We start from the raw sequence: 15,546 nt of genomic DNA, 5'->3' as shown, positions 1-15,546 counted from the left end.
AATTAAGTAAAAATAAATAAAATAATGCGAACTAACTCAAACAAATTGTGTGTTTTTATTTGATTTAGACGCCAACACCTTAAAAAGGTTATTAAACATTAAAATGAACTTACTATGTATACGCTGTTTGATTTTCTGAATAAAATAAAAATGCAATAAGTGGATTTCTAACCATTTAATGGTTCTTGATATAAAATATTATATTATCCATAAAATAAAATTCCTAAATTCAGTCATCTTCTTCCATTTCGTCTGGCTCTATTAAAGCCTTTTTGCTTTTTTTCCCGCCAGGTGTTGTTTGGTTGTAAGATTCCGCAGTCCTTTTTCTCAATGTGTCTAAGAATTCATTTTCATCTTCCGCTTTGGCCCATTCTAGTACCAACCTTCGTCCGTATAAATGTGTACTCTGGCAGAGGGCATCAAATGCATTCTGAAAAAAAATATAACCTTGCAATAATTGATTGATTTACTCTTCCACTTTATCTTGCATGCACAAATGGATAATAATGAAGTCAGCAAGAAACAAAATAATGATTTAATTTTTGTGCAATGTGAATGAGGCTAAACAGTGTGCATAACTGATGAAAATATTTTTTTTGATAAGAGAGGCATTTAAAGATTGAGATCTGGGTAGTCGCATAAGAGACTGCAGACTATAACTCATTTGACATATTTTAATAATGTCAGAAGTCCAGCATCGTCATTTTTGAGTTACGTATGCAGAAATGTTCTTTTTAAATGTGCCACTGTTATTCTCGATATGCATTTTGAGAAATTTATTTCATTAAGTTTATTTATTAATTAACAAACATAAGTTTATTGTACATTATTTGAGACAGTAAGTCCCAACTCCATGGGACTAAAAGTCCTGTGTTGAGATGGGACGAGCAATTATATGACACAGACACATGAGTATATCACCACAAATATAGGATTAGAAACATAAAAAATAATTATAATATGTATACTATTAGCTCTATCTAGTCTCCAAAAATATAGATACAAAAACATGACTATTCAAAGATGGAGATTTTTAGTAAAAATATAAGTGTTAATTGTTTTGCATTGGGTGTGTGAAGAGGTGAAATAGAATAGAACACAAAGTGTGCATAGAATAGAACACAAAGTGTGCACAGAATAGAATACAAAATATTATGAAATTTGACAAATAAGGCAAAAAGTATACTGATGTCAAGTTTCATAAGACAATCCCTTACCTTTGCATCACCTTTGTTATAATATTCGACAAAACAAAAGCCTCTATGATTACTTTCTCCAGGTTGCATCTTTTTAGGCATCCTGAGAGCTTTGATTTCCCCAAATGTTCTGAAAATTTACAAACAAATTTTAAAGTAAAACAGTTAATTTTTAGTGTAATTAAGTAACCTTAAGAAAAACACAACTCACGAAAAAATTTCTTGAATTTCTCTTTGATTTGCCTGGAACGGAACATTTCTAACAAGGATTTTAGTTCCAGTCTGTTTCTTGATCTGTGTTTCTTTTTTAGCAGTTTTTACTTGGAGGCTGAAAATCAAACATTCATTTTAAATTAAAACACACCTTCATGTGCAAAAGATCAGCTTTAAGAATAATTTGTAGATAGCAATCTTAGGATAGTAAAAATGTATGGAAAAAAATTAGTTGCCTAATAAGAACAACTTCAAGCTGAAGATCTAAATTAAAAGTTTGGTCACCTTCCGGTCCTTTCAGATCTCTTCAATTCAATTTGTTTTCCATCTAGTGAAGTGAATTGCAGGTTTTTCAGAGCTCTTTCGGTTGCTGTTTTGGAATAAAACTGTACAAAACCATATCCCATGGAAAGTTGTTGTCCAAGATTGCGAGGATCTTTTTTCAAAGCTACTGTAGCTGAGTATATTCTCCCACAACCCTTGAAATGCTAAAATATAACACAGTAAATGAATACATGATATATGAATATTCAAAGTACAAAAACAGATAGAATGTTTGTTTAACATTGTGAGTATCTAACTTTAGTCTCCATATATATAGGTAACATAAAGTTATAATATTTATAGAATGGGCCTGAGGGCACTTAAAAACACTCTCTTCATCAGCATAAGGAAGCTGGCTCTACTGACACGTCGATAAGTGTTTGCAGAAAGATACGGCTATCAATTTAAAAAAATTAAACGGTTTTTTTTTTTTTCATAATGCCAATATTTATTTCATTGTCATCTCAAAGGTTAAATGATCTGACGCATACGCTGTAACTACTTTGAATTTTTACATCTCAACCACTAAATGGTGCTCTCACTGCTGTCATAACTGTCAAACTTTACTTCATTGTCAATGTAAAATTAAAATTGAGTTATTTCTTTTGTATTTAACAGACTTCAGTGATAAAAAGTAGCCACCTAAAAAAATATTTGGAATTGAAATAAATCGAAATTAAAGCAAAAAGTCCTAGCATGAAGATGATTTTTGTCACTTCCAGAGCATAGAGACGATGCATCTCTTTGCAGACGATGCCTTAATATATATATCGGGAGAAAATTATAAAACAATTATGGACAGACTAAATCATGATCTTAATAGTGTATCACTGTGGCTAAAAATTAATAAATTAAAATTAAATGTTAACAAAACTAAATATATGAATATAGGAAACAAAAGAATAGAAATTACACCATCAATTGTAATAGAAAATGAAAAACTTAATGAAGTCACTGAAATTAAATATTTAGGTGTAATGTTGGATTCAAAATTTACATTTCACCAAAACGCTAAGATGGTAATAAATAAGATTGCAAAAAAAATATCAATTTTGGGAAGGATCAGAAGATTTATTGATAAGGACTCTTGCAAAACTATTTACAAAGCAATTATTGAACCACACGTTAACTACTGTAGTAGCATTTTATTTTTATCAAACAAAGAAAACATAGATAAACTAACTGTATTACAAAATAAAGCCTTTAGAATCATTTTGAAAAAAAACAGATATACGAGGGTAAAGTCGATGGTAAATGAAATGAAATTATTAACATATAAACAAAGAATATTTTACAATACAATGATATTTGTTCATAAAATTATAAACTCTAATAAAAAAACAGAATTTTGGAAAAAAATTGATCGGAACCAGCATGAACACGATCACAATACTAGAGAAAAGAACAAAATTAGACTTCCATTTAGGAAAAAGGCAAAGTCACAAAATTCAATTTTATTTAAAGCAATTAAAAAGTATTACGAAATGGAAAAAAATATTTATGAAGAAAAAAACATATCAAAATTTAAAATAATGGTCAAGACATATGTGATAAACAATTTATAAATTAAATATATTTTCAATGTTATTATTAGAACACACATAACAATATGTATGATATGTGTGCCCTACTTTAAGATTTAAATAAATAAAATAAATAGATAAACAAACTGTTGGGTACAAGTGACCTCGATAGCTATTGATGTCTATACCTTCTCTGACTGTCAAACAAGAAGATACAGGGTCTAAAGTGAATTTTCATAATCACTTGGAAGAATTTACCTTAAATTTTACCGTCAAAGTGAAGGTAAAGCTTCCATATATTCCAAATCTAATCGCCCCCCAGAGTCCGTATTCTAATAGGAAGTTAAAATTTATCTTTAATTTTATGTACAATTATGTTTTCTGTTTTTTTTTTTCTAAACATGTTCGATTACAGGTTACTGACGAAGGTACTTTGAATTTTTATTAAAATATATAAATTTTTGTAAATAAATATCTATGTTAGTTTATACTGTCTCGATATGTACCTATGAAGATAGCGTTTATAATCGCGGCCCTGGTACTGTATTTTAACTCTTGCAAACCATTTTCAGTTTTAATTTATCGGTTTTCAACATAGTTTCCAAACACACAATAATTTTTTTAATTTGTATCGTTTTGGCATTCAATTCTTCGGGTTGTGGTCCTGTGGCTAGTGTCTCGGACTCACAGACCAAAGGTCCGTGGTTCGAATCCCACTCTACCCCAACTTGATTCCATTTTCTAATAGTGAGTTATTTACAACTCGTTGAAAATGGCCCTCAAAATTAAATATTTGGGTAAATCATAAGACTGCAAATATTTATTAAAAAAAAATATATATGGTTTTATTTATCAGCATTAAATGGGTAAATTTATTTTGTTGAAAGTTGTAATTATATATTATATAAAAGTAATATATTTGTAACACAATGATTACAATAAAAGGTCACTAAACTTTTGAAATATGAAAGTAAAATGATTTTTGAAAAATAAAACAAAAAAAACAATAAAATGCTTGCAAAATAAACCAAATCCAACCAACACATAAAATGGAAATAAACTTAATAACGTAATTATAGAAAACATTATTTCTTTACTTTAGCATAAATTTAAGTATTAAATAAAACAAAAAATGAACCTCTCTTAATGCGTCTTCTCTAGTTTCGAAGTTAAGACTTTTGACAAAAAGTATGGTGTCTGCCTCAGGTAATTCTTCTTCCTCTTCAGTTTCTTTTTTTTCTTCTACTTTAACGGGTTCCGTTACAATTTCTTTGATAGTCTCGGTGTCCGGTGTATTTTTATTTTTCCTGTTCTTTTTATCATTTTTTTTGCCAACACTAAGATCTAATTCTTTCTTTACTGTGGGATCTACTTCTTTCGAAATTTCATTTTGATCTGCTGGCTTGGTAAACACATTATCTGGTGCCCATTCTAAATAAAGTGGAAGGTACTTAAATTTGGAATAAGCCAGCTTGGAAAAAGCTTTTCGTGCCTCCGTGGGTTCCACAAATTCCACTAAGGCAGTGATTCCATGGGGAGGCATAACCAAACGAGCTATAAAACCGAAAGGTTCAAAGAGCTTTAGGACTTCATCGAAAGTAGTTTGTGCAGGCATGTTTTTGACTAAAATTACACTTTTAGATCTCTTTTTGGCTACCTGCAATCAAAGAACAATTCAAAATTTGACTTGAGCATATTAAAAACTTAGAAACTAAAATTTCATATGTGTATAAATGACATGTGTACAATAACTAAAATATATATAAAACATTAAAAAAAAAAACAATTTAGTCCTCCCCGAAGCACAGCATCTTAGTGTGGAAGTCTTTGAAACATTTGCAAAATACTTTTATATTTATACCTGATTGAAAGCATCTAAGCACACTCCATTATCTTCCAAAAACTTTTTTGTATTTGAGACAAGTTGTGTTTCTCCCAAAGCTAAACGCACAGCAGCACTGGTTTCTAAAATATAAAGTTGAAATTGTTTTTATGCACATAGTGTATTAATTATATTATTCTTTTCAAAAAAGTTATTCATCGATACTCACTGGCATTTCCTTCAAGGAACTTTTCTTTAGTTGTATTGAAAGTACTTGCTACTACATCAGCTATTGCATTAGCTCCTAGGAATAATGTATTCCAGTTATGGGCTGAACCCGCCTGTAACTTCTGTTGTCGTTCCTTTTTTTGCTTATAGGTAAGTCCCTCTAAAATATAAAGAATCAATAAAGATTACTAAATTAATTTCATAGTAAGCTATAGATCTTTACCAAAAACTAGCTGGTCGAAAGGAAATAAGAATAAGTAACATGAATAGTTTGCACCAGTAATTGGAGTAGCAGTTGTGCTAAACTAAATGTCAAATGCAGTGTTCAAAGTTATAAATAAGATAGTTGCAGCACATATGTGTATGCTTAAGAAATAATCAACTTACTCTACTTTAGATGATGGAGAAATAAATAATAAGTAACGAAACTAAAAAAATATATATGCAACGAGCAACTACATAAGAGTTAGGTAACACAGACCATTTGTTTTTCCTGAATGCAGGACCAATTTGCTGTTGATGATGCCTGTGGGTAGGAAGATTGGTCTATTGAACAGCCTACCAAGAGAGATGGACCTTTTCCATGTTAGGATTACCAATTTTAGACTCTTTCTCTCTAACTATGTTAAGTGTCGTAATGTGTATTAGTGATTAAATTGTCTGTTTTTTTTATTGTTTTTATGGACTACACGTTTATGCATCTGTACCTTTGAATGTTCTAGTATGCACTTTTTTTACATTAAAAAAAACTGATATGTATATTATAATTATTGGTGGGTGTGCTGTATGTGATAAATTACGTACATGTAAATTTAAAATAAATAAATAAAATAAAAGAAGAGTATTAAATTTTTTTTTATCAAGAATCCCTGAATTTTGAGTTTATCAGTCTGATTAACAAATTACAACAGAGATGAAGAACATTTTAGAGAAAGGACAAACCATAAATATTTTAAAACGGTGTATTTAGATAATTTTTTAAGATGCAATTTTACACACACGGTGGGTGGATATTTACAATGATTGAGAGATTTTTTCTTGAAAATATTTCACCTTCATTGGGATCCAATTCTGGTTTCGCTTTGCCAGGAAGTAAATGTAGCATTCTTCCACTAAAGATGGAACCATCAAGCGCAATAAATGCCTTGACAGCATGTTCTGGCATCATGAATGTTATATGACCAAATCCTTTGGGCTGATGTGTTAATTTATCAATAGGTAAGTTCACCTCTGTCACCAGACCTAAAACAATACACTGATAATATAATTTTCTATAAAATAAATAAAGACACAAAAATAATAATGCAATTCATGTGTCAAATTACCAAATTTCTCAAACAGTTCTTGTAATTCATTTTCAGTAGTAACATATGGAAGATTTCTCACATAAATACGACCACTCTCAGCTATGCTTTCTTCGTTCTTTAGAGAATCCTGAAAAACAAATAGAAATAAGTACTATTTACATATAAACAAAATAAGCTCTATAATGAAACACCCTATGCAGAGACAACAAAAAAAATATTTTTTTTACTAATTTTACTTGGGAGAGTGAGGTAGGGATACCATAAAGTTTGTTTATTTATAAAAAAATCAATAACCTCTTGTGTTTTTCTTTTAAAACCGGAAACATCTGTCGATTCTTCATCAGGCATTGATTTATTTTCATATTTATTGACCAGCACTCGGTGACCAGCTGGGGAAAAAGGTTAAACGGTCAATAAAACAAATTGGATAAAACAAAATGTAAATATTTGTGTATCAGTTACGTAAATGGGCACCTAAGAAGCTCTTGCTTTTGAACATTGCCTTTTTTCTTTCTTCTTCTGATCTGAAGCCAACATAACAAAATCCTCTGGTTACTTTTCCTAAGCAGCGAGGTATTCTTATGGTAAACGGAACCAGTGGTCTGAAAAACTCTTTGACGTCTTTCTTTTTACACGAAAAAGGCATTCCTTGAATCTGAAAAAGAAATATGTTGATTAATTGAAGTAGGTTCGGAATAAGGCTTTCACCTTCTTATATTGTAGATATCATGTCAGGCTACCATTTATGATTCGCAACTGTGATAATGTTGCAATCGATGTACAAATGTAGTGACCAACAAACTACTAAATGTGGAAAAAAGAAAGAGAGGGAGATGAGTGTCTTAAAATTTATATGAAGAATTGTTAAAGGAATCACTGTATGATTTTATCTTTCGAGTGCTGTATGGAATATTCAATTGTTGAAAAATTGTGATATTTCTGCACCGACAGGCACTTTAGAGGTTAGTAATTTTAAAACCAGGTATCTTTTAAAATTATGAGCATTCAATAAATGTTATGAACAAATAGTTTATACAAACATGTATTATATATACTGTATGTGTATTACTGTATGCTTAGGATGTAAATTTATAGAAATAAACACTTTATACATTAGTGCGTCAGGGACGATTTTCAGTGTCAAAATAATCTAAAATCAATGTTCTACAATATTTTTTTTTTGTGGACTATAAATATTTGTAGCATATTTGATTACATGACTTCTTGTACAGCTGTAATTGATCCAAACAGGAAAAATGTGTTTAATTTAGTAATTTCTATAATGATAATAATAATCATGGTTTATTAACAGAAATAACAATTAATACATACACACTTAGGTAATAGATTTCTCTAGATCATGTCTAGTCTGCCTAACTAGGATTGATATTTGGAATAAAAAACATGTAGGTATGTTTGATTCTTACCTTGACTAAGTAAAGAACTCTATTTCTCGGTTCCTTTTTCTTTTTAGGTTTCTTTTTCACATTTTCCTCATCCCCACTTGCTATAGTTTCTTCAACACCTTTAGATTTTTTGGTTTTCTTTTTCATCAGTGACTTCATATACTGGGAATTGAAAAATAATTAGAATTGCAACAAAAAAGCAGTTAAAATTTTTAATTAACTGCTATCGCCGACTATTATTTAATAGGAAATTTAGCCCTTCGGGTCTCAGTTACATTTGGGCCTATTTGTCACATGTAATATTAATGTTATTGTAAATTAGAGTTGAGTTGGTTTAGCAGACTCTGGATCAGAGATCCAAAACCATAATTTCATTCCAACTTTCTAACTGAATTATTTATAATTAATGATAATAAGAAAAATACTTTATTTATATACGCGATTTTTCAGGGCCATACTGTGAATCTTAGGAATATTTTTTATGATGTACTTTTATAATTATCCTAATGAGTTTTTTTGAAAATATATAAATTAAACAAAATTGTGCAGTCCTAATAAAATAGTGTTAGAGATAGAATGGTCTTATTAGAATCGGCGAACGTGCATTTGCGGTAGCAGGCCCTACGGTAGCAGGCATGGAATGCTCTCCCAGCAGAAATCCAAAACTGTGAGAGTGAAGTAATGTTTCGGAAGAAACTTAAAACCCACTTGTTCTCTAAATCATTTGAATAAATTCTTAGCATGTGGTGGAAAAGTAGTATGAAAAAGTACATTATTTTTCTTAAATTAAAAAGTTAAAGTTAAATTTATATCTTTATATAATAACTTTGTAAAGCGCCCTTGAGGTATTATATTATGAAAATGGCGCTATATAAGTTATCCATAATTATTATTATTATTATTTATAACATTAAGGTATATAACTAGAGTAAGCATGAGCGTCCGAAATATGGTCCCTCAACCTGCGGCCAATTGGCATATGTTTGATAGAACGGACTTTAATCTGTTGCGAGCAGTCCCCGGCTACTTTTGAACTTTTGTCTCCTCGCAATTACTAAAATTCCTATATGTATGCTAAGATACAGCACAATTTTTTTCCAATTTATGTTATAGCTTAATTTTAAGATGCATTTTTTTATAGTGTATTTTTGTAATTATATCTCTTTGTAAATAATATGTGTATGGAAAAATAAACAAATAAAAAAAATCAATCTCGAAAGATAGAAAAAGCGATAGTATAACCTTTCACCGGTAAGCAATGTTTTTATCTTAAATACTTGTTTAAAATAGCTATTTTAATGTTAAAAACGTTTCATTAATATGTTACCAGTCATAAGCCATCTCCTGTTTCTGTCCTGCTTAATTAGTCGGGTGTATAGTGAAACAATAAACATAAGTGACACGAATGCGGACGGGAGCGACATACTGAATAGAACTTACAGTAGACCAATGTAAAAAGTCTGTGCTTTTTACTGTACTACTTGTTTTGCTTGTCAAAGTCGACGTGATATGATGTTACAATTCTTGTTCCCTCCGCTGGTCATTTCTTTTCCTTTGAGGACGACTTTTTAGATCGGATTTGTATGGAATGTTATCTCTTTATATTATATCTCAATGTTTAAATGAGATTAAAAAAGTAATTTTATACCTCTAAATCACTGATAGCTTGATCTGCTATTTTACTTTTGGCAAATTTTTCTTTTTCTCCAACTTCTGAAGCTCTGTCCTCATTTTCCACTCCACTATCATTTTCTTCTTCTTCGGCATTGTTATCTTTTTCAATTACGTCGCTCTTTGATTTCTTTTTATTATTTTTATTGACAACGGCGTCATTTCCCCACATGGCTTTGTCCAGCTTTGATGCGTGGACTTCCATGAACTCAGAAAATAGGGGGTCATCTTTGTGCTGAAATAGAAATGGATAATGCAATTGAAATACACATAACTTAATATTTTAATATGTAATACCTACAACGCAAACATAAAAATACATTTTCAAATAACTTTGACATTCGGTATTCAAATACACAATTATTTAAATAAATCCATTACAGCACAGGACACCCAGGCTTGAGTATAATCACATTAATATTTGTGATCTTATCAGGAATCGAACCCGGAACCTTCCGTGTGAAAGGATGGCGTCTTAGCCATAACACCACAGGGATCAAAATACATTTTCTTTTTTACCTCATTTAATATTAAGTTTTGGTGGATAGTGAGATCAGAAAGTTTGCGAAATATGAATGAGCTCGGTTGTGGTCTTGTGGTAGTATCGCAGACTGCATGGGCTTTGGTCATTCCGTGGCAAGATGCCTGGAAAACAAAGACCGCTGCTTGCACTGCGTGGGAGACCATAAATCTATGACCTGCACCAAGAAGGAAAAAGAAGATGATCATCGATGCTGAAATTGTATTAAGATGGCCGAGGGTTAAACCAAGGCATCTAAGCACAGGGCCAACGATAGGGAATGTCCCCACTGAATCAAAATGATGATGAGGACTATGGAGAGAACATTCATCATCATCGTCATTCCCTTTTCCGCACCCTGCAGTGCATAGGGCACTGCATCGGTAAACCAAATGCAGCTTATTTCTATCATCTCTTACATGAAGGTAAGGTGATTAGTCTTACACTTCAGGTGCAAGTCCAGGAACAATAAAATATTAAATATAAATTAAAAAAGATATAAAAATAAATTTTAAATCAATATTTCAAGTCCGCCCTGCCAGGAATCGTACCCCGGGCCTCAAGAATGGTAGGCAAACACGCCAACCACTATTCTTATCTCCACTCGGTTTCCTAATTCAGGGTTTTTACATGAGGCCATTGAATCAAAAACTTTACCCATAATTTAAAAAAATTAATAATAAATGTAAAATAAATTATCAGTTACATGTCCATATTTTGGGTAACTGTTACCTTTTCTAAAATCTCTTGAATCTTCTTGTTTTTTTCTTTTTCTTTCTTTTTCTTCCATTCCTCTTTGCTCAATTTCTTTTCTTTACCTTCCTTTTTAGAATCATCTTTATCATCGGAAATGTTGTGGGCTTTTTTATAAGCCGAACTGTCCGGGGCATATTTGCTCCAAGCCTGAGGCTTTTCAGTATTTCCGAGAGATACGCACGTTTCTACCACAATACGAGTGGTCTTGATGCACGATCCATTGAAGAAATCCCTCGCCAATGAAGCCTGGTCCTCTGTTTTAAATCCTATAAACCCAAAGTTACGAAACTTTCCTTCCTTGGTGTACTTTAATTGTACATCTGTGATTTCACCCTTTTCGCTAAAGATTTGACGCAATTTGTCTGTTGTAACCTGTAATAAAAATTAGAATATTAAAAAAATCCTAGAAGATCTTAAAAACCCCGTAGAACATAGATAAATAACTTGCTCTTGTATATTTTAAAAACAAATATAATTTGATGAAATTAATGAGGTAACCTTACTTTTTTAAATATTTTGTCAGGAATAATTAAATAAATCCTACTTAATTTCAATACATTAGCATGGGTTACAATAAATATAACTTACATTGTTCGGTAAGTTTTTAACAATTAGTCTTGACATGTTGAAAACCTACGATCTATCAAATTTGACAAATATACACAAAACACACGTGAAAATTTGACATTTCACACATTATAGTCATAGACAAAAGATTATAGCACAAATTTCTAATAGTCCTGAACTAGGTACGTAGGTACTAATTTAATTTAGCGCATAAAAGTGGATGGTAGCACTAGAATTTACAGATGAGGACAGTTCAGAATATTCTTTTTATCATAACTAAGTCATCAAAACTTAGAAACAACGAGAGTTAAGTTTGCAAAAAAATAATAATTTCATTTTCAATTTTATTAATTCATATATAAGTACATTACAAAATGGAATATCTTAATTCATACATATAGAAATAATTAAAATAATTAGGTGAAATTAGGTATATATAATATATATAAAAAAAACTAATAAGTATACATAATATCCAGAGAATAATATGTTAAAAAAGTAAAAGAATCTTGTAACGGAAAACTCCTTCAGAGACGTTAAAAATGTCAATGTCCAAAGTAATATTGTTCAACATAGAGATAGCCCTTCCAACAGGCATAATCTTTGGTAGGTTGGTCCTGTGTATTGGAATGTGAAACAGTCTATGCTGACGCTGTCTAAGGTAACTATCCAAAACATAAAAGCTAATGCTTCGCATAATTTCAGGGTTGTCAAAAACACCGCGCAACAATCGAAAGAAGTGCGCTGTTAAATACACATTCCTTCTAGTCTTCAAACTGCTGTAACCAAGCATACCCTGGAGAAACTCAGTAGGATAAAGCCATGGATAATATCCACACTCCCTTATGTAGAGAAACCGAAGAAAGTTCTTCTGCACCTTATCCACCATAAGAGAGTAATTCAACTCCCACGGTACCCAAATCATCGAGCCACTGTCGAGTCTACTTCACACCAACGAATTAAAAAGAATTCTCAGTACTCGTGTACTACAAAAAACTCTGGCAGTACGCAAGACGAATCCTAACATCTTCAACAAACTACTACAAACTGTTTCAATCTAATCACGAAATGTCAGGGATTTCACTAAAGTGATGCCTAGATCTTTAACCTTCGCAATCCGCATAAGATTCTGGTCATTCATTCTATAGCGAAAGAAAAGCGTTTTGTGGGCCCTGGTGAAAGACATAACTGAGCATTTTGAAATATTGAACAATAATTTATTTCGTCTTCCCCATTCAGATACGTTTATCATATCCGCCTGGAGAGTACGAAAATCGTCCAAGGTTTTAACCCTCAAAAATAGCTTTCAGTCATCCGCGAATAATAAAAAACATGATTTGACTACAACTTTTTTAATATCATTGTTAAAAATAGAGAACGGTAATGGGCCCAGGTTGGATCCCTGGGGAGCACCTGAGTAAGCATTAAATTTTTTGATGCAATCAAGCCATGTGAAACGTATTGATTTCGGTTTTGGAGGTAGCTCGCCATTAATTTTAGCATTCCATCCGAGAAACCGATCTCACTCAGCTTGTTTAACATAACATCATGATCGATTGTATCAAAGGCTTTTCAAAGTCGTTATATGAACAGTTAACCTGATGTCCCGCATCTAATGCAGCCGTAATATAGTCTGTAAATATCATTAAATTTGTTTCAACCGAGCGACCCTTCCCGAACTCATGCTGTTCATCTATTACAAATTGCTCGACTCGAGAAGCGATAATTTTACTTATTAAAATTTCAAATACCTTAGCTGGCGCTAAAAGTACAGCTACAAATCTATAGTTTTCTACGAATGACTTAGAACCACTCTTGTGTATAGGAGTAACTTTAGATATCTTCCAAATTTCTGGAAAGACTCTTGTATTTAATGACAAATTAAATAAAAAATAAAGGGGCGTCTTTAAAAAATCTACGCATCCTTAAAAAAGAACGTCGGTAAAAAAATTGAGCCAAGAGAATTGATATTATTCGATCTATCTATGATCGTGGCTACGTCTTTCTCATTGATATTTGGAATAACAATAGATTGTGCACCGTTTTGCGTAGTACACTGCTTGGCAGCGTTAACGTCAAAAAGCGGAGGTTCACTACTATATATAGTTTTGAAGTGACCTGCAAACGCTTTCGCAATATCTGCGCCCCGAACAGTTCGATCGCCCCATGTCGTGGTGTCAATATTTCCGCCGTTTGCCTTTTGAGATTTAATAAAATTCCAAAAACTGTTTGTATTTTCGAGAATATTGTTTTCCATATTGGAAATAAATGACCAGTACGCTAATCTAATGTCACGTTTAACGCTAGATCTTAATCTACCAAACATTTCATAATCATTCTGACATCCCGTAGCTTTCCATCTTTTATGGTAAGAATGGTTAACTTGAACATCCTTAATAAAAGCCCCAGAAAACCACTTTGGATATCGCCTTCCTCCAGTTGTCTGACACCTTCTAGGAAAACAAGAATCAAGTTCTCCTTCAACAATACAGTAAACGTTTTGCATTGCCTCATTTACATCCAATGTGTCGTATACCTCATTTCAGTTGATAAGCCATAAAGCTAGTCAAAATTGCTTTTATTGAAGTTCCAGCCTCTCCAACCGACTGTGCCTTCGGTGGGAACTTCATTCTGACGGGGACGATTGATTGACACACTGATACAAAATTCAAGCGTGGGATGATAATTGTCTTCTCTTGTTAGAGGTGACAATGACTGAAACACACCAACTTCTTTCCCGGCAAGTATTAAGTCCAGAATCCTAGCTCTAGACTTCAAAACATCATTACACTGGGAAAGTTTTAACAATGAGCACAAAAAAAATAGGTCAGCCTCTATACCTTCAATGTTGCTCGTTGAAGGTAAATTGAAATCCTCCAATATAATGACGTTTCTGTTCTGAATGACAAAATGAGGAGCGTCGTAGCTAGGGGTTAGCCAGGAGAGTGGCTGCCAGGAACGCAACTATCAGGGGGCGCACTTTGCAGAACGACAGCTTTTTTTTTTTCTTTCTCTTCCTAGAAAATAAGTCTTAGGGGGCGCAAAATGGAAATTTTGCTAGGGGCGCTTATGACCTTAGCCATAACTTTAAAAGTGATTGTTGGTATTTAACGTTCACGTTAAATGCGTTGCTTCAGCAATGAAATAAAAATGTTGTTTTTAAGTTTCTTTTCAAAATCAAACCTAATTAATGTTTGGTGTGAAATAAATTTGTCAGCCTCATGGTGTAATGGTCAGTGCGTTTACCATGCAAGACGTATCGGGTTCGATTCCCGACATGGTTGATATGAAATATTTAAAAGGGTGTTTTCACACCAAAATATTTCAACGTCCCTGGACTGGTACTCACATTGTAAGACTGATCATCTTACCTCAATGTAAAACAACATTACAGCCAATATGAGAGTTGTGTTGGAATACCAAACCTCCACAGAAGCAGTATTTAAACATTTCAAATAACTGTTCTACAAATTCACCTTAAAATTAAACACATTCCAAGATAAAAGATTAATAAGAAATATTTACTTTTCAATATTTTTCTTGCTTGTGTGAACTTGTAGGAAATTCAAACATATAAACAACCATGCAAGAGGATAAAACATATTTTTTCTTCAACCAAACTGTTTTTTTTGCTAGTAAAATATTTTCCGCTTTAGATAAATATTTTTTTGTAAAGAACTAAAGTTGAAAAAAAGTTTCTGGCTTTTGTTAATTAATAATGATTAAAATACGATTTAGATTAAACTGTGTTTGCTTTTATACTGAGGTAACGTAGGTATTGCTAAAAACCTTAGAGATGAAACGGTAGCGCGTCTAAAATAGCGAGTCTAAGCACAACCCCCTCTAAAACCCTCCACAACCCCCTCTACTTGTAGAGGTGGTTTTGGTCTAAGCTAAAACTAGTCTAAATTCTAAATCAAACAGTTCGAACATTTTTGATCGTTTTGGACGATCGTCATGATGAAATGATGGTAGAACGCAGCTTTTTTCTTTGGTCTTGTTTTTTTTTGTTC

At 32.1% G+C, this 15,546-nt stretch overlaps 1 protein-coding gene across 1 annotated transcript; it reads right to left on the bottom strand.

The window, feature by feature from the left end:
• Positions 1-160: 160 nt before the first annotated feature.
• LOC148281998 (putative RNA-binding protein 19) lies at positions 161-11,670 on the bottom strand. The gene is made up of 15 exons (XM_088225765.1): positions 11,555-11,670; positions 10,943-11,338; positions 9,668-9,925; positions 8,041-8,181; positions 7,088-7,268; positions 6,908-7,002; positions 6,632-6,740; positions 6,360-6,548; positions 5,308-5,466; positions 5,118-5,221; positions 4,395-4,913; positions 1,695-1,897; positions 1,408-1,524; positions 1,218-1,326; positions 161-430 (listed from the first exon to the last, which is right to left on the bottom strand). Exons 1-15 carry the CDS (start codon positions 11,588-11,590, stop codon positions 230-232), a joined length of 2,817 nt encoding a protein of 938 aa, XP_088081891.1. The 5' UTR covers positions 11,591-11,670; the 3' UTR covers positions 161-229.
• Between the last annotated feature and the right edge of the window lie 3,876 nt (positions 11,671-15,546).

The sequence above is a fragment of the Micrasema longulum genome, unplaced genomic scaffold (assembly GCF_059751315.1).
Source record: "Micrasema longulum isolate JH-2025_06_02 unplaced genomic scaffold, ASM5975131v1 h1tg000384l, whole genome shotgun sequence".
NCBI classification, from domain to species: domain Eukaryota; kingdom Metazoa; phylum Arthropoda; class Insecta; order Trichoptera; family Brachycentridae; genus Micrasema; species Micrasema longulum.
Note: the sequence above shows the minus strand (reverse complement) of the source record. Positions and strands in the feature narration are given on the sequence as shown.

What these genes read in the sequence shown, in the direction of transcription:
- LOC148281998 (XM_088225765.1), bottom strand. Translation starts at nt 11,590, where the DNA reads ATGTCAAGACTAATTGTTAAAAACTTACCGAACAAT. An exon ending in AGAACTGTTTGAGAAATTTG is followed by an intron (nt 6,549 to 6,631) that starts GTAATTTGACAC and finishes GTATTGTTTTAG; the next exon opens with GTCTGGTGACAGAGGTGAAC. An exon ending in GAAATTCAAGAAATTTTTTC is followed by an intron (nt 1,327 to 1,407) that starts GTGAGTTGTGTT and finishes GTAAATTTTCAG; the next exon opens with AACATTTGGGGAAATCAAAG.